Source organism: Perognathus longimembris, chromosome 20, assembly GCF_023159225.1.
Source record: "Perognathus longimembris pacificus isolate PPM17 chromosome 20, ASM2315922v1, whole genome shotgun sequence".
In the NCBI taxonomy this organism is placed as follows: domain Eukaryota; kingdom Metazoa; phylum Chordata; class Mammalia; order Rodentia; family Heteromyidae; genus Perognathus; species Perognathus longimembris.
In genome coordinates this window covers 23,010,489-23,027,526 of record NC_063180.1, presented here as the reverse complement: position 1 = coordinate 23,027,526, position 17,038 = coordinate 23,010,489, and the positions used below count along the sequence as shown (strand labels likewise).

The window sequence follows — 17,038 nt, the reverse complement described above, 5'->3', positions numbered from 1 at the left end:
GCGTTTTCTGAGTAGTTTATTGGAGATAAAAGTCTCACGGACTTTTCTGCCTCAAGACTGGCTTTGAACCGTGATCCTCAGATCTCAGTCTCCTGAGTAGCTAGGATGACAGGTGTGAGCCACCAGCGCCTGGTTATATTAAAATGTTCTTAAATATTTTAATAAGCCAGTAAGGGGGCTGAATCAGTTTCAGGACTGAAATGCTGTAGTCCTCCATGAAAATTTCAAACCAGATTTCTTTCTCTTTTTTGCCAGTCTTTTTTTTTTTTTTTTTTTTTTTGCCAGTCCTGGGCCTTGGACTCAGGGCCTGAGCACTGTCCCTGGCTTCTTTTTGCTCAAGGCTAGCACTCGGCCACTTGAGCCACAGTGCTACTTCTGGCCATTTTCTATGTATGTGGTGCTGGGGAATCGAACCTAGAGCTTCATGTATATGAGGCAAGCACTTGAAACTAGGCCATATTCCCAGCCCCTTTTTTGCCAGTCCTGAGGCTTGAACTCAGGGCCTGGACACTGTTCATGAGTCTCTTTGTGCTCAAGGTTAGTGTTCTACCACTTGAGCCACAAGGCCCCTTCTGGCTTTTTTTTAAAAATTATTTACTTACTGCCAAAGTGATGTACAGAAGAGTTATAATTTCATACGTAATACAGTGCATACATTTTTTTTTTTTTTTTGCCAGTCCTGGGCTTTGGACTCAGGGCCTGAGCACTGTCCCTGGCTTCCTTTTTGCTCAAGGCTTAGCACTCTGCCACTTGAGCCACAGTGCCACTTCTGGCCGTTTTCTGTATATGTGGTGCTGGGGAATCGAACCCAGGGCCTCATGTATACGAGGCAAGCTCTCCTGCCACTAGGCCATATCCCCAACCCCAGTGCATACATTTTTTTATCCAACTCCTCCTCCCTCCTCCCCCCCCACACTGTTGCCCCCTCCCCCATTTCTCTTCTCCTGGCTTTTGTTTTTTAGTAGTTTATTGGAGATAAGAGTTTCAGAGAGGGCCGGGAATATGGCCTAGTGGCAAGAGTGCTTGCCTCATATACATGAAGCTGTGGATTCGATTCCCAAGCACCACATATATAGAAAACAGCCAGAAGTGGCGCTGTGGCTCAAGTGGCCGAGTGCTAGCCTTGAGCAAAAAGAAGCCAGGGACAGTGCTCAGGCCCTGAGTTCAAGCCCCAGGACTGGCAAAAAAAAAATAAATTTCAGAGAATTTTCAGTCCAAGCTGGCTTCGAACTGTGATCCTCAGATCTCAGCCTCCTGAGTAGCTAGGATTACAAGCATGAGCCACTGGTGCCTGGCTATAATTTATATATATATATATATATATATATATATATATATATATACACATATATATGTATATATATATATATATTTTTTTTTTTTCTGGTTGAGGGCTTAAACTCTGGGCCTGGGCTCTTTAGCTCAAGGCTAGCACTCTACCACATGAGCCACTCCGCCACTTCCAGTTTTCTGGTGATTAACTGGAGATAAGACTCTCAGACTTTCTTGTCTGGACTGGTTTTGAACCAAGATCCCCAGATCTCAGCCTCCTGAGTAGCTAGGATTACAGGTGTGAGCCACTAGTGCTGGTTTATATTATTATTTTTAACCCAGAGTCTAGTCAGCACTTCACCACTGAGCCACACCCCAAATACAATATAGAATCTCTTTCTTTCCTTTTTCTTTCTTTCCTTCTGTCTCTTTCTTTTTCCTTCCGTCTTTTCTCTCTTCTTTCTTCCATTCTTTTTTTTCTTCTTTCTTGCTTTTTGGTTTATTGGTTGAATACTAGTACCAACTGTTTGCCTTCCTAGTAGCTGGAATTATAGCCAATTTTCATTTTTTTGTTTGTTTTAAGACAGTCTTGCAATGTACCCCAAATCCGTTTACCATTCTCGGTGTGTGTGTGTGTGTGTGTGTGTGTGTGTGTGTGTGTGTGTGTGTGTGTATCCACATGCGGAATGCAAGGGGCTTGGGCTCAGTGCCTTGTGCTCTTGACTGGCCTTTTTTTTTTTTTTTAAATTACTCCAGGCTTGAGCTCTAACACTTGAGCCACACCTCTACTTCTGACCCTTTGCTGGTTAACTGGAGATGAGTCTCACGGATCTGTCTACCAAGGCTGGATTGCCCTCCTTAGGCTCCCACTTGAAACAGCAGTATCTGTACACAAAATCAGGTGGAGCGCGGGTGACTCACACCTGTCATCCTAGCTACCCAGAGGCTGAGATCTGAGATCAAGGTTCAAAGCCAGCTCAGGCAAGAAAGTCCAGGAGACTCTGATCTCCAATTAACCACCAGAAAACCAGAAGTTGCTCTGTGGTTCAGGTGATAGAGCCCTAGCCTTGAGCTTAGGGAAAGCATTCAGGCCCAGAGGTCAAGCCCCACAACCAACAAAAAAATAAAAATAAACAATCACAAAACTGTGGCTAGGAATGTGGCTTAGTGGTAGAGTACATGAAGCCTTGGATTTGACTCCTCAGTACCACATAAACAGAAAAAGCCAGAAATGGCACTGTGGCTCAAATGATAGAGTGGTAGCCTTGAGCAAAAAAAGAAGCTCAGGGGTAGCACCCTAGCCCAGAATTCACACCCCAGGACTGGCAAAAAAAAAGAGAGAGAGAGAGAGAGAGAGAAGAAAAAAATTACAAAGCTAGCTGAGAAGCCCATTTATACAATTAGAAAGGGAGTTCGGAAGGCTATCTATACCAATCATACAGTCCTTCATGCAAATGAAATACTGTCTTTGCACCCATCAGGGCATTGATGCTCATGCACATGAAGGCCCCGACTCGAACCAATCATAGGCTCTCATGCAAATGAAGGATTATATTTGCACCAGTCCCCTGCCTTCATTTGCTAGGTCATCAGAATTGTCCAAGGCATGTGATAGCAAGTGCTATGAGCTGTTTGATAGGCATGACAATCTTTGGAAAGCCATTATTCTACTATTACAGAAAGGAGAGTTCTATCTATCTATCTATCATCTATCTATTCTTGCCAGTCCTGGGGCTTGGGGCTCAGGGCCTGAGCACTGTCCCTGGTTCTTTTTGCTCAAGGCTAGCACTCTACCTCTTGAGCCACGGCGCCACTTCCGGCTCTAAGTGTATGTGGTGCTGAGGAATCAAACCCAGGGCTTCATGCATGCAAGGCAAGCACTCTACTGCTAAGCCACATTCCCAAGCCTTGCAGGTTTTATTTTTTTGTCAGTTGTGGTGCTTGAACCTAGGGTCTGGGTGCTGTCCCTGAGCCTCTTTGTGCTCTCATGGTTAGCTCTATCACTTGAGCCACAGCCCCACTTTTAGTTTTTGAGTAGTTAATTGAAGAAGTTAATTGAAGTAGTTTTGAGTAGTTAATCACAGGGACTTTTCTGCCTGGGCTGGCTTCAAACCCCAATCCTCAGATCTCAGCCTCCTGAGTAACTAGGATTACAGGCTTGAGTCACAGGCTGTAGGTTTTATTTTTTATTTTATTTAACCAGTTCTGGGGCTTGGACTCAGGGCCTGAGCACTGTGCCTGGCTTCTTTTTGCTCAAGGCTAGCACTCTACCACTTGAGCCACACTGTCACTTATGGCCTTTTCTGTGTATGTGGTGCTGCGGAATTGAACCAAGGGCTTCATGCATGCTAGACAAGCACTCTATTACTAAGCCACATTCCCAGCCTCCTGTAGGTTTTATTGATTTGCTGGTACCTTACATAATGGAGGTCAGGAACAGGTACACCTAACACCTGTGGGCCAAAGTTCTCAAATATCAATGACAAGTGCTGCTGGGTGACTCAGATTTTAGGACAGGAGCCACACCTTTTCTAAGCAGCCTTATCAGATTAATTCCAGGAAACCATGTAGAGCTGCCGCTATTTTATGCCAGTTTCACAGATCAGCTCAATGAAACTCAAGTCCCAGTTTTTGTTGCTTTGCTACCAGACTTAATAGCTTGTAAAGATCAACTGTCTCTTGAAAGCTGGTCTGAGCCAGTTCTAACATAGGAGAATGATAATCCAGGACCACTGTTTACTTCTGGTAGTGCTGGGGTTTGAATTCGGCCTGCTATGCAAGAGATCTGTGTTCCCTGAGCCTGCCTCCAGCCCAGGCCGAGTTTTTTTTGTTTTTGTGCCAACATTGTGGCTTGAACTCAGAGCTTCACTGCTCTTAACTTTTTCTCTCGAGGCTGGTGCTCTACCATTTGAGCCACAGCTCCATGTTTGTGTATGTGCGCCAGTCTTGGGGCTTGAACTAAAGGCCTGAGCACTGTCCCTGAGATTTTTCTTTTTTTGTCAGCTGTGGAGTATGAACTCAGGGCCTGGGTGCTGTCTCTGATCCTCTATGTGCTCAAGGTTAGTGTTCTATCACTTAAGCCACAGTGCCACTACTGGCTTCTTTGAGTAGTTCATCAGAGATAAAGTCTCACAGGGACATTTCTGTCCAGGCTGGCTTTGAACCATGATCCTCAGATCTCAGCCTCCTGAGTAGCTAGGATTACAGGTGTGAACCGCCTGCCCTTGGCTTTTTCTGGTGTTTAATTGGAAATAAGCATTTCATGGACTTTCCTACCCTGGCCAGCTTCAAACTGTAATCTTCCAACGTCAACCTCTAAGTAGCTAGGATTAGAGGTATGAGTTTCCATGCCTGGCTAATATATACTTCAGAGGAGAGTTTGCCAAATTTCAACTTGGGGCGCTGGACTTCAAGGTGACAGTACTTGCTTAGCATGTGCAAAGCACAAGAAATAGGACTGTGTGTAAACATGGATACACAAACACGCGTTTGTTCTGAATTGTGTATTTGGATGGAACAGAGCACAGCAGTTAACAGCAAGGAGAAGCAGCCAGAAAGGCAGATGAGCCTGATTCCTAGCCTAGGAGCCAAATCTAGTATAGGGCCAAATAGGGCCAGAAAGTCAGGGAGGAGGCTGAAGCTGAGGTAACTGGAAGTGACAGTCCCAGGGAGAGTGTGGTATTGGGAAGCAGCATTGTGGGTCTGCAGAGGTCGCTTAGTGTCTCTTAGCATCCCTCTGCACAAGATAGAGAACTCTCTGGACCCACACAGAGGAGGAGGCCTGGAGCGACCATAAGGCTCCAGGCACTGGGCCCAGGAGCCTGGGACTGTGGCACAGGATGAAGCCCCAAACTGGAAAGCTGAGAGCCAACCAGAAGGGAAGGGCAGACCTGTCGCTCATGCTCCCTGGGGATGCAGGACAGGTAGGGAGTCCCAAATCCCATCTGGTACAGCCAGTCCCTGACTAGACACAAGAAAAGGCAAGTCCCTTGGAGAGGGACAGAAAGAACGGACCGCAGGCTTGAAGAGTGTAAAAGCTGGCAGATAAAGACAGACACAGGGCCTACGCAGCGATGCCTGAAATGCCACAGGTCCCCTCCTCAGGCTGGTCCACAGAGAAGCCTTGTGATGCACCACCAGCTGTGTCAGTGGGAACTCACGGCCCCTCAGCCCCAGAGGATCATGGGTGCTGGGAATCCAGCTGGGGCAGCTCTGGGGACTGCTCTGGAGCCTTCTGTCCTGCAGCATCTACACCCTTCTGGTCACCTGCGGGGGCTGGAACAGGAACATCATCTGGAAATGATAGAGGAATGAGCACTCCAGGCACCTAGGAGGAGCATCCCTTCTCCCTCAGACCCAGGAGTCCAGACTCCAGGTCTCCTTCCTTCAAGGAGAAGGAACCCAGCCTTTCTCCCTGGGCCCAGGACCAGCACCTGTGTCAGCGTGGAACTTGAGCTGTCCCTCAGGGTTGGAGGGTGGGGCATTATGGCTTTCCTGCTGCTGCTGCTGCTTCCTCTGTTCCATGTGCAAGACGGCCTGCATGAGAGGTGACAAGAGGTGATGGAACAAAGATGTCCTCACTGAGTCCCTCTTGCTCCCCCGGCTGCTCTCATCAAACGTGGCTGCTGCAGTGTGAGGAGAAACTCTGCCTTTACTGAAGATGGTGCCAACCACCAGAGGATCTACCAGGGGCTAATTCAGACACCCATGTGGACAAGGGGCCAAGGCCCTCGGAGATGCAGGGATGGGTCTCCGCTTCCCTGGCTGGTCACCTGCTGCAGCTCTCTCCTCTGGGCCTCTAGTCGATCCTGGGATCGCCCTAGGGCCTCAGTCTCCAAGCTGAGGCGCTGAGCCTTGGCATTCAGCTCCGCCTCTCGGGCAGCCAGCTCCTCTTCAAATCGCCTCAGCTCCTCTTCTGTGTAAGCCGGGTGCATCTCCACGGTCTGCAGGGCCCAGGAACGTGGCTATCAGTTGGGGCATCATGGGTGGGCATGCTCCCCACTTGCCCCTGTGCTGAGACTAAGAGGGCTTAGAGAGAGCTTGAGTGCAGGTGATCTGACACAGAGCCAGGCGTAACAGACCCAGACAGGAAACAGATCAGGAGGAGGAGGGACAAAGATTCAGGGAAGTGAATGGAAAGAGAGGGACAGAGAAGGGAACTGAGAGAGGGAGACAGAAATGAAGGGGGCCAGAGACCCCCAAGAGAGAAAGGGGTCAGAGACTTAGTAACAGGACAGGAGCTAAGAGAGAAAGAGACTTGTGACAGAGAGACCAATATAAGAGAGATCAGAGTCAGGTGCCGGTGGCTCATGCCTGTAATCCTAGCTACTCAGGAGACTGAGATCTGAGGATCGCAGTTCAAAGCCAGCCTGGGCAGAAAAATCCACCAGACTCTTATCTCCAATGAACTGCCGGAAAACTCAAAGTGTCTCTGTGGCTCAACATTAGCCTTGAGCCAAAGAGCTCAGGGGTAGTGCCCAGGTACAGAGTTCAGGCCCCACAACCAAAGAGAGAGAGAGGGAGAGACAGAGAGAGAGATCAGAGATCCAGAAAGAGGGAGACAGAGACCGAATGAGAGGGGAAGGGGAATAGAGACTCAGAGACAGTGGAAGCTAGAGTCAGAGGGAGAAGGAGAGTGGCACAGATGGAAAAGGACCTTAAAAGCAAGAAATAACTGAAGATAGAGATTAGGGCCTGGGTATTGCCCATGTCCTCACCTCCCAACCCTCCCCGGTGTCCCCAAACTCCTTTCTCTGTGTAGATGCAAGGAACTCCTCCAGGGTCACGAGGCGGTCCTGGTTGGTGTCCACCTGGAGAGCCAGATGAGAGTAAGACACAGACCTGATGCCAGGGCCCGTCCCAAGCCCAGTTCATGCCTTACATTCTTCATCACATGTTCCCGCATGCGTAGCCGCTCCTCCTCCATCTCCCGCATGTCATCCTCTTCATTCTTAGGGTCATACACCTTCTCCAGCTGCAGGATCAAGAGAAAAGTGGGAAAGGAGTGAAAGATCCAGCATAGTACCCTTACTTAGGCCTGATAAACACACTGGACTTCAATTCCCAGCAGGCCTTGGGGCATGCAGCAACTGTCATTTGCTTTCTGCCCCAGGGGCTACTGGGAATGATCATTTTTGAACTGTCGCACAGGGATTACTGAAGGGGGCCAGTTGTATCCCTGAGGGTACAGGTGGCTGATTTGAGTATGCCCTGTTCCCATGGCTTCCAAGACACTCACCTCCTTGGTGAAGAGAGCCTCCAGCTCCTGCTCATCCAGGACACCATCACTGTTGATATCTGAAACAAGGAAAAACCACAAGCTATATCTGATGTCCGAGTGAGTCCCGACCCCAAAGGATCAACTGGTGAAGGGATTTTGAGCCAGTGTATGGGGGAGAGGGGAGTTCTGGTATCAGTGGACAAGTAAGGCTAGGGTGTGAGGCCTATATTAGCATCATGCTCAGCCCACTGCCAGGAGAGCCTGTTCCTAGCAACCAGGGTCCTGAGAAGGGAAGTAGATAAAGTGGATGGGGCTGGCTGTCTTACGGGACAGTCCCTATGCCTGCTACCGATCCTCTTCCCAAGATACAGGGGTATTGGGACCTCTGCCTCCCAGATAATCCGGCCAGTGCCCACTTCACTTTCTGGGGGATCTGGCAGATACAGAGCTCTAGATCCCACTGGTCTCAGAACCTCTCCCATACCTCTGTGCATTCCCAAGTGAATAATTCCCTAAGTAAATACTCACCTTGTTCCTGCTCAGGTGGCCCAGAAACCTGATCTTGTAAATACAAGGGCTGTTTATTTAATTATTGCCATTCCTGGGCCTTGGACTCAGGGCCGGAGCACTGTCCCTGGCTTCTTTTTGCTCAAGGCTAGCACTCTGCCACTTGAGCCACAGTGCTACTTCTGGCCATTTTCTATATATGTGGTGCTGGGGAATCAAACCCAGAGCTTCATGTATAGGAGGCAAGCACTCTTGCCACTAGGCCATATTCCCAACCCCTACAAGGGTTATTTATTAATTTATTTATTTTTGCCAGTCCTGGTGCTGAGTTCAGGGCCTTGGCACTGTTCCTGAGTTTCTTTTGCTCAAGGCTAGCATTCTACCACTTGAGCCACAATACCACTTCTGGCTTTTTCTGGTACTGAAGAATCAAACCCAGAGTGCTAGGCAAGCACTCTATTGCTAAGCTACATCCCCTGTCCCACCATGGTTATTTCTGAACTGTACCCAACTCACAATGGATCCTAAGCTTACCAGGAAGACTGGGCAGGGAAAGTGGGTATTAAATGGTAATGAAGACCCTCGAGGATAAGGCGATGCCTGTTGGCATTTGGGCCACATAATAACTAGAGCTTCCAGGTTCTCCCCATGTCTGGGACATCCATCCCATCTTACCATGCAGTATGAAGAAGGTCTTGGGGTTAAACCTGTTGGGGTCCAATCCATCCAGCTCCTCCCAGACCTCCTTTAACTGGGCTTGGCTGCCCTGTGGAGAGACAGAAGCTCATAAGCAAGAAATCTGTGTGCCCTGGGAATTAATCCATTGCTCCATCCAAGAAACTTCACTCTCTTCAAGCAAGAAAGCCAAAAAAAACTACAATTCCCATCACCAGTAGGGCAGCCAGGTTTTTAGTATCAAGGAGTTTTATCGCCTAAGAGGCAGCTGGGAGCTGTAGTTTGTTGTTGTTTTTGTGTGTGTGGTTTTTTTTTTTTTTTTTTTTTTTTTTTTTGCCAGTCCTGGGCCTTGGACTCAGGGTCTGAGCACTGTCCCTGGCTTCTTTTTGCTCAAGGCTAGCACTCTGCCACTTGAGCCACAGCGCCACTTCTGGCCATTTCCTATATATGTGGTGCTGGGGAATCGAACCCAGGGCTTCATGTATATGAGGCAAGCACTCTTGCCACTAGGCCATATCCCCAGCCCCATGGGAGCTTTACGTCAGTCCGACCCTTTGGGAGTTGGACACATGGGGATCCTTACAGGCACATTGACTTTGGGGTGCTCCCGGTGCCGGCGCTGTTGTTCTTCCAGCTTCCTCTCAGCTTCCTTCCTCTGCTCCTCTCCCAGTGACTCCAAGTAACGGCGCCTCTCATGCTCTTTAAGCATCTCATAGCGTTTGAACTCCTCGTGGTGGGCAGCGTCATACTGTGCAAGGTCCTTGGTTGCCTACGGAAAGGCTAGTTAAGATGGTGTCCTGCAATCCTCAGATCTCAGCCTCCTGAGTGGCTAGGATTGCAGATGTACGTCACTGGCACTGGGCACAGGTTATTTTTCAGATAGGATCTCATTTCCTGCCTGGGCATTTACCTGGATCATGATCTGGGCTATTTATGCTTCCTACTGAGGGAGATGGCAGGTGTATGCCATGTAGGATTTGAGAAGGGGTCTCATACACATTTCTCTCTGGGCTAGCCTTGAACCGCCATGTACCCAGTCATAACTACCTAATAGTATGAACTGACAGCCTCCAGGTCTGGGAAGACTTTTGGAAAAACCTGCCCTCTGCCAGCTTCAGCCATGAGAGGGAAGAGGATCCACTCCAGTGTAAACCTTGCCTCCTTCTTACCCCCACCCCACAGTCAAGCTTCCCAGGACCCCTACAGTCAGGCCCTTCTCCTTACCGTCTGGATCAGCAGCTCCAGGTCCCGGGCCTCAAATGTGTGCTGGTTCTGAGGGTCCAGGTGTTCAAATTGCTTCAGAAGATTCAAGTGATCCAGCTGCACATCTGGATGAGAGAAGGGTCAAATGAAAGTATGCATGGGACATTCATGCTTACTTTCAGAGTCCTAGTCTCGGGACAGGTGTACTGAGGGTAGTCAGGGGAGAGAACCAAAGATTGCCAGCTGGGCCTGCGCCAATCAGGAAGGTGATTCTGGAGGGGTTGACACCACCACCGAGTCTGATGTTGAAATAATACAATGAGGGTCTGCGAATGTGGCTTAGTGGTAGAGTGCTTCCCTAGTATACATGAAGCCCTAGGTTCAATTCCTTAATACCACATAAATAGAAAAAGCCAGAAGTGACTGTAGCTCAAGTGGTAGAACACTAGCCTTAAGCAAAAGAAGCTCAGGGACAGTGCCCAGGCCAAGTTCAGGCCCAGGACTGGCAAAATTAATTAATTAATTAATTACAATGAAGCCAGGCACCAGTGGCTCACGCCTATAATCCTAGCTACTCAGGAAGCTGAAATCTGAGGATTGTGGTTCAAAGCCAGCGGGGGCAAGAAAGTCTGTGAGACTCTTACCTCCAATAAAACACCAGAAAACCAGAAGCAGAGCTGTGGCTCAAGAGGTAGAGCACTAGCCTTGAGCTGAAGAGCTCAGGGATAGGGCCCAGGCCCAGAGTTTAGGCTCCACGACCACCACCACTACCAACAACAACAAAAAGTAATAATAATGATAAAAATGAGCTGGGCAGTGGGGGCGAATGCCTATAACTCAAGCTATTTCAGAGACTAAGATCTGGAGAAGGATGGGAGTTTTAAGCCAGCCTGAGGGAAAAGCCCATGAGATTCATCTCAACCAACAAAAAAGCTAAGTGTGGTAACATATGGCAATCATCCTAGCTACTAAAGGGAAACACAAATAACAGAGTCATGGCTCCAGCCCGCTGAAGTAAAATCCGAGACTTTCCTTGAAAAAGAAGGAAAGCAAAAAGGGTTGGGGTTTGGTTTTGTGGGGTTTTTTTGTTTTGTTTTCTTTTTTTTGCGACAGTCCTTCCTGGGGCTTGAACTCAGGGGCTAGGTGCTGTCCCTAAGCTCCACTTCTGGCCGTTTCTGAGTAGTTTATTGGAGACACAAGTCTCACAGAGGGTTTGGTTAAAAAAGAAAGCAAAAAAATCTCACTGACTTTCCTGTCCAGGCTGGCTTCGACCCGCGATCCTCAGATCTCAGTTTCCTGGGTAGTTAGGGTTACGAGTGTGTGCCACCTGTACTCAGCTTTGGCTCCTTTTTTTTTTTTTTTTTTTTTTTTGGCCAGTCCTGGGCCTTGGACTCAGGGCCTGAGCACTGTCCCTGGCTTCTTCCCGCTCAAGGCTAGCACTCTGCCACTTGAGCCACAGCGCCGCTTCTGGCCGTTTTCTGTATATGTGGTGCTGGGGAATCGAACCTAGGGCCTCGTGTATCTGAGGCAGGCATTCTTGCCACTAGGCCATATCCCCAGCCCCAGCTTTGGCTCTTTTGAGATGGGGTCTCTATGGAGCTCAGGCTGACGCACGGTAGCCACAAGGAGCAGAAAATGCAAACCTCCACGCGCAAAGCAATGGGACTGTATGGCAGCACAATTCCAGGAGGAACGTGGGCTCCACCTGGCAGCCCAGGCACCCTGCCCCACTCCTGCTCACTGGGCTCCTGTTCGGCATCCATCTTGGCCTTGAGCAGCATGCGCAGCCGGGACACCTCCTGTCGCTTCAGCTCGTCCAGCTTGGTGCGGACGTGGTGGCTGACAAAGTCCAGCTCCCGGCTCAGCTTCCCGCTCTGCCAGGAGGGAGAGGGGACGGTGGTCAGGCTGGAGGATGCTGGGTGGTCTCTGCCCTTTCCAGTCTTCTGTAATTTTTCTCCAAGGCCTGCCCAACTGCTGCCATGATTGACTAGACAACCTGGGCTATCCTCCCCACCTCCCCAATTCTCACTCTGGAGGTTTGGAGCCTGGCAGGCAGGGCTGGCACCTTGCCCCTGTGCCACAGCCATACCTTGATGTCCTCGGCATTGGCTGCCTGCAGCTTCTCCCGGAAGTGGCCATCCGTCTCCAGCACGTTGATGACCTCTTGCAGGTAGCGGTGGTAGTACAGGCCTGTGTCCTGAGGATCAAGGGTCAACACAACAGCTCTGCCTCACCCTCCTGTGGCTAGATCCTGGCACCACCCAGAGCCTCAAGTCCCACTTCACAGGACAAAGGATCCCGCCAGCTGACCCAGGCTCCAGCCCCACCGGCTGTATGAGCCCCCAAGTCACATTTCCACTTTTTTTTTTTTTTTTTGTCTGTAAAAATCATACAGAGGGGGCTGGGGATATGGCCTAGTGGCAAGAGCGCTTGCCGCGTATACTTGAAGCCCTGGGTTCGATTCCCCAGCATCACATATACAGAAAATGGCCAGAAGTGGCGCTGTGACTCAAGTGGTAGAGTGCTAGCCTTGAGCAAAGAGAAGCCAGGGACAGTGCTCAGGCCCTGAGTCCAAGGCTCAGGACTGGCAAAAAAAAAAAAACCATACAGAGGGGCTGGGAATGTGGCCTAGTGGTGAGAGTGCTTGCCTCATATACATGAAGCCCTGCGTTCGAGTCCTCAGCACCACATATACAGAAAAGGTCAGAAGTGGTGCTGTGGCTCAAGTTGGCAGAGTACTGGCCTTGAACAAAAATAAGCCAGGGACAGTGCTCAGGCCCTGAGTACAAGGCCCAGGACTGGCTAAAATTAAAAAAAAAAAGAATCTTACAGAGGCACCAGGCTTGGTGGGTATGCCTGTAATCCCAGCAATCTGGAAGTTGAGGCAGGAGATTTCAAGTTCTAGAATACAGCCTGGCTATACAGTGAGTTTGAAGCCAGACTGAGGCACACAGACCAAGCGTAAATAAATAAAAGAAGTCAAGAGCTGCTGCAGGGTATGGTTCAAGCAGTAGAGTGCTTACCTTGAGAGGTTGAAGGGCCCTGAGTTCAAACCTTGTACAATAATCAATAACAACAATAACCAAATACTGGGGACAGAGCTCAGGGGTACTGCAGCCATACATCAAAAGGGCCTGGGCTTGATTGCCAAGACAAAATGACCACATACATGTACAAATCAGGACTGGAGGGGAACACTCCTGGGCCTGATTCAATGAGTAGAGCACCTCTCTAGCAAGCACAAAGTCCTGAGTTCAAACTTTAGTACCACCAAGAAAAAAAAATAGCATATAGATGTGCACCTGTCCCAACCCCAGAGCTGGTTGGGAAGCAGTAAAGCACCATCCTCTGTCCATCCATCCAGTTCCAACACGCATCCACAGAGTTCTACCAGGGATCAAGCAAGCAACACCACCAAGATCCTCCTGTCTTAGCCCTGGACCTCATTCTTCCTGTCTGTAAAATGGGCAATAGATACACTGTCCCTTGGTATGCATGGGGTATTCACAGGCAACTGATCCTAGTTCCCCTACAGACACCACAGTGTTCAAGTCTGCTGTAGAAAGTAGCATCATCATGTTTGCATATAAAGTATGCAAAACTTCCTGCATGTGCTGTTGCTGTTAATGATGATGATGATGATGATGATGATGATGCTACGGATAGAAGCCAGGGCTTCTAGCATGCTGCACAAGCTCTACCACTGAGCCATGCCCTACTCCAAATTACTGAGGGTTGTAAGTTTCTTTGCATTTTATTAGCTTTGTAATAAAAAATACGTTTTCAGGCCTAATGCATGATTCTAGCAAGTGTAAGACCCTGGGTTCCATCCCTTGTGCTAGAGAAAGAAAGAGAGAGAAAAAAGAATAACTTCTATCTTGGCTTAAAAGATCCTTCCTAGGAAGTGGCGCTGTGGCTCAAGTGGTAGAGTGCTAGTCTTGAGCACAGAGAGGCTCAGGGACAGTGCCCAGGCCCCTGAGTTCAAGCCTCAAGACCAGAAAAAAAAAAATCCTCCCTAGCCAGGCCCTGGTGGCTCCTGTCTATAATCCTAGCTACTCAGGAGGCTGAGATCCAAGGACTCCAGTTCAAAGCTAGCCCAGGCAGGAATGTCTGTGGGAATCTTTTCTTTGTCGGTCATGGGGTTTGAACTCTGGTCCTGGGCATGCTGTCCCTGAGCTCTTCAGCTCAAGGCTAGCACTCTACCACTTGAGCCACAGTGCCACTTCTGGTTTTCTGGTGTAAGTCTCACGGACTTTCCTGCCTGAGTTAGCTTTGAACCATGATCCTCAGGTCTCAGCTTCCTGAGTAGCTAGGATTATAGGCATGAGCCACCGGCACCTGGCTTCTGTGAGACTCTTATGTCCAATTAACCATGAGAAAATCAGAAGTTGGGGCTGGGAATATGGCCTAGTGGCAAGAGTGCTTGCCTCGTATACATGAAGCTCTGGGTTCGATTCCCCAGTACCACATATATAGAAAATGGCCAGAAGTGGCACTGTGGCTCAAGTGGCAGAGTGCTAGCCTTGAGCAAAAAGAAGCCAGGGACAGTACTCCAGCCCTGAGTTCAAGTTCCAGGACTGGCAAAAAAGAAAAAAGAAAGAAAATCAAAAGTGGTAATGCCTGTGGCTCAAAGTAGTAGAGTGCTAGCCTAAAGGCTCAGGAAAAGTGCCCAAGCCCTGAGTTCAAGCCCCATGATGGACAAAAAAAGAAAAAGAAAAAAAAGAAGATCCTTCTTGCTCATTCCCTTTCCCTTCCCTGCTTCCATCTTTGTGTGTGTGCACACACACACACACACACACACACACGCACACACACACACACCCTGGTAAGGGGCTTTTCCATATAGGAGGATGACCAGATTCAGGAGGTAAACAGCTGCTAGGAGAAGGCCTACAGGAAGAGGCAGGTCACAAATCAGGGCGCTGGACCTTGAAAGTTCCAACTTGTCCTGAGACCAAAAGTTTCTGAGGTGGCTGCGAATATGGCCTAGTGGCAAGAGAGCTTGCCTCATATACATGAAGCCCTGGGTTCGATTCCCCAGCACCACATATATAGAAAATGGCCAGAAGTGGCACTGTGGCTCAAGTGGCAGTGCTAGCCTTGAGCAAAAGGAAGCCAGGGCCAGTGCTCAGGCCCTGAGTGCAAGGCCTAGGACTGGCAAAAAAAAAAAAAAAAAAAAAAAGTTTCAGAGGTTTCCAACATGTCCTTTCCTAATTTAAGTTAGGCTACTCAAGCTAAACTGCATCCATGGCCCGTGGTGCTTCTGGGTAATTTATATTATTTGTTTTCTGTTTGTTTTTGTCCAGATTACTTCTCAAAAGAGAAGGATCTCTGGGGCTGGGAATGTGGCTTAGCGGTAGAGTGCTTGCCTAGCATGCATGGAGCCCTGGGTTCAATTCCTCAGCACCACATATACAGAAAAGGCCAGAAGTGGTGCTGTGGCTCAAGAGGTAGAGGTAGAAAGAAGCCAGGGACAGTGCTTGGGCCCTGAGTCCAAGCCCCAGGAATGGCACACACACACACAAAAGAAGGATCTCTGTCTTAAAATTGTAATTTTCTTTTTTTTATATTTATGTACTGGGGATTGAACTCAAGGTTTCATGCTTGCTAGGTATTCTACCACTTGAGTTATGCCAGCCCTCCACTTGAGTTATGCCAGCCCTCTTTGCTTTACTTTTCAGGGTAGTTTTGTTGTTTGGTGTTTTTTGTGGGGGTGGCCTTTGACAGAAATCCCTCTTATCTATGCCTCCTGGATATCTGGGTTTACAGGTGTGTACCACTACACCTGGCTCTTATTTGTTGCAATGAAATCCCAATGATTTTTTTTTGCTCAAGCTAGCCTTGAACTCAGACCCTCCTGATCTACCTACCTACCCAGTACAGGCATGGACCACCAACACTCTGCCAGGAGGGATATTAAAAGCACAGAGAGGTCTTCCTGGGGGAGTAATGCAAACCTTCCCACTTAAAAATCTGACTTGATTTTCCACATCTTAAAAGCAGGGACATCCTCTCAGCCACCACGTTTTACACCAAGTCCCATCCCTGGTACTGCCAAAGAATGTCAGGTACATGAGAAGCCACAAGCGTGCGGCAGGGAGTCCCTGGAGTGCCCTACCCAGGAGATACCAAGCAAACACACCTGCCCAAGGCTACTCACCGGGCTCTCGGTGGCGGGGTTCTCCTCCTTCTTGGGGGCCCCCCGCTCCAGGGGAACGGCCAGCGCAGCAGGCAGCAGCAACAGGAAGAGGGCTCGGCGCGGCCCGGAGCCAGGCATGGCGGCGTGCGCTACGGCAGGCAGAGAGGCAGACGATGGTTGTCGGTGTCAAGCCTCTACCTCCCTGGAACCCACACATGGAACGTCCCCAGGGCCATCCCCACTTATAAGAACTAAAACCCAAGCCATGTAGTTACCTGGGACTCAGAATTCCAGGCCTTTAGACTTGCCTTGCCCTGACAAGGGCCCAGGTCCCCAGATCCATGGGTCTGGCTGCCAACCTTCTCCTCCCTCTGCTGAGGATCCTGGAGGGAGCCACTCTCCTCCCCCAGACCCAACAATCCAGGCCCCGGACTGCTCCCGCCCCAGGACTGTACCCTACTACTCCTCTCTCCATACAACCCCTCCCACCAAGCACCCCAGGCAGTCTGGAACCCCTCACCTCGGCCCCCCGCACCGCAGTGGGCGTTTTCCGAGCAAGGACCTCCGGGCCACTTTCTGGTGATTTCCCTCCTAGGCCACGCCTACTTCCCGAATAGGCCACGCCCCCGCGGCCCTGATTGGTCCACGAGGGCTCGGGGCTCCGCGGGCCGGGCCAGCGTCTGCGCGCGTTGTAACTTAGGCGCTGGCTTCTTTTCCCAGGCCCCGGATCCTTCCTCTCTTCCTTTCTCCGCCCCTCCCCGCCTCCTTTCTCAGAAGATCAAAGCCTTCTTGCAATATTCCCTGTTTTGTAGGCAAAAAGTGAGCACAGTTCCTGGTAGGGGGGGGAGGGGACATCAAATAACACACCCCAAAAACAAGACAACAAACTTCCCTCATTTCCCCCCTCCAAGCATCTTGGCCCCTTCGCCTCCTGGGAGATGTAGTTTTCCCATTCATTTTCGTGCAACTGAACCTGAAAGTGACTACTTGCCTAATGGACAATGCCCAACGTGTGTGTGTGT

At 49.6% G+C, this 17,038-nt stretch overlaps 1 protein-coding gene across 3 annotated transcripts; it reads right to left on the bottom strand.

The window, feature by feature from the left end:
- Positions 1–4,760: 4,760 nt before the first annotated feature.
- On the bottom strand, positions 4,761–16,639 carry Nucb1 (nucleobindin 1). 3 transcript variants are annotated; one of them, XM_048329903.1, is made up of 13 exons: positions 16,537–16,639; positions 16,038–16,165; positions 11,967–12,074; positions 11,619–11,751; positions 9,899–10,002; positions 9,258–9,443; positions 8,675–8,765; positions 7,511–7,569; positions 7,154–7,246; positions 6,990–7,082; positions 6,045–6,215; positions 5,706–5,808; positions 4,761–5,565 (listed from the first exon to the last, which is right to left on the bottom strand). In XM_048329903.1, exons 2-13 carry the CDS (start codon positions 16,152–16,154, stop codon positions 5,453–5,455), a joined length of 1,371 nt encoding a protein of 456 aa, XP_048185860.1. In that variant the 5' UTR covers positions 16,155–16,165; positions 16,537–16,639; the 3' UTR covers positions 4,761–5,452. The 3 variants fall into 3 exon arrangements, with proteins under 3 accessions (XP_048185860.1, XP_048185861.1, XP_048185862.1); XM_048329904.1 differs by having other exon boundaries at positions 16,038–16,221; positions 16,543–16,636; XM_048329905.1 differs by lacking the exon at positions 16,537–16,639 and adding an exon at positions 16,292–16,398.
- Positions 16,640–17,038: the final 399 nt, after the last annotated feature.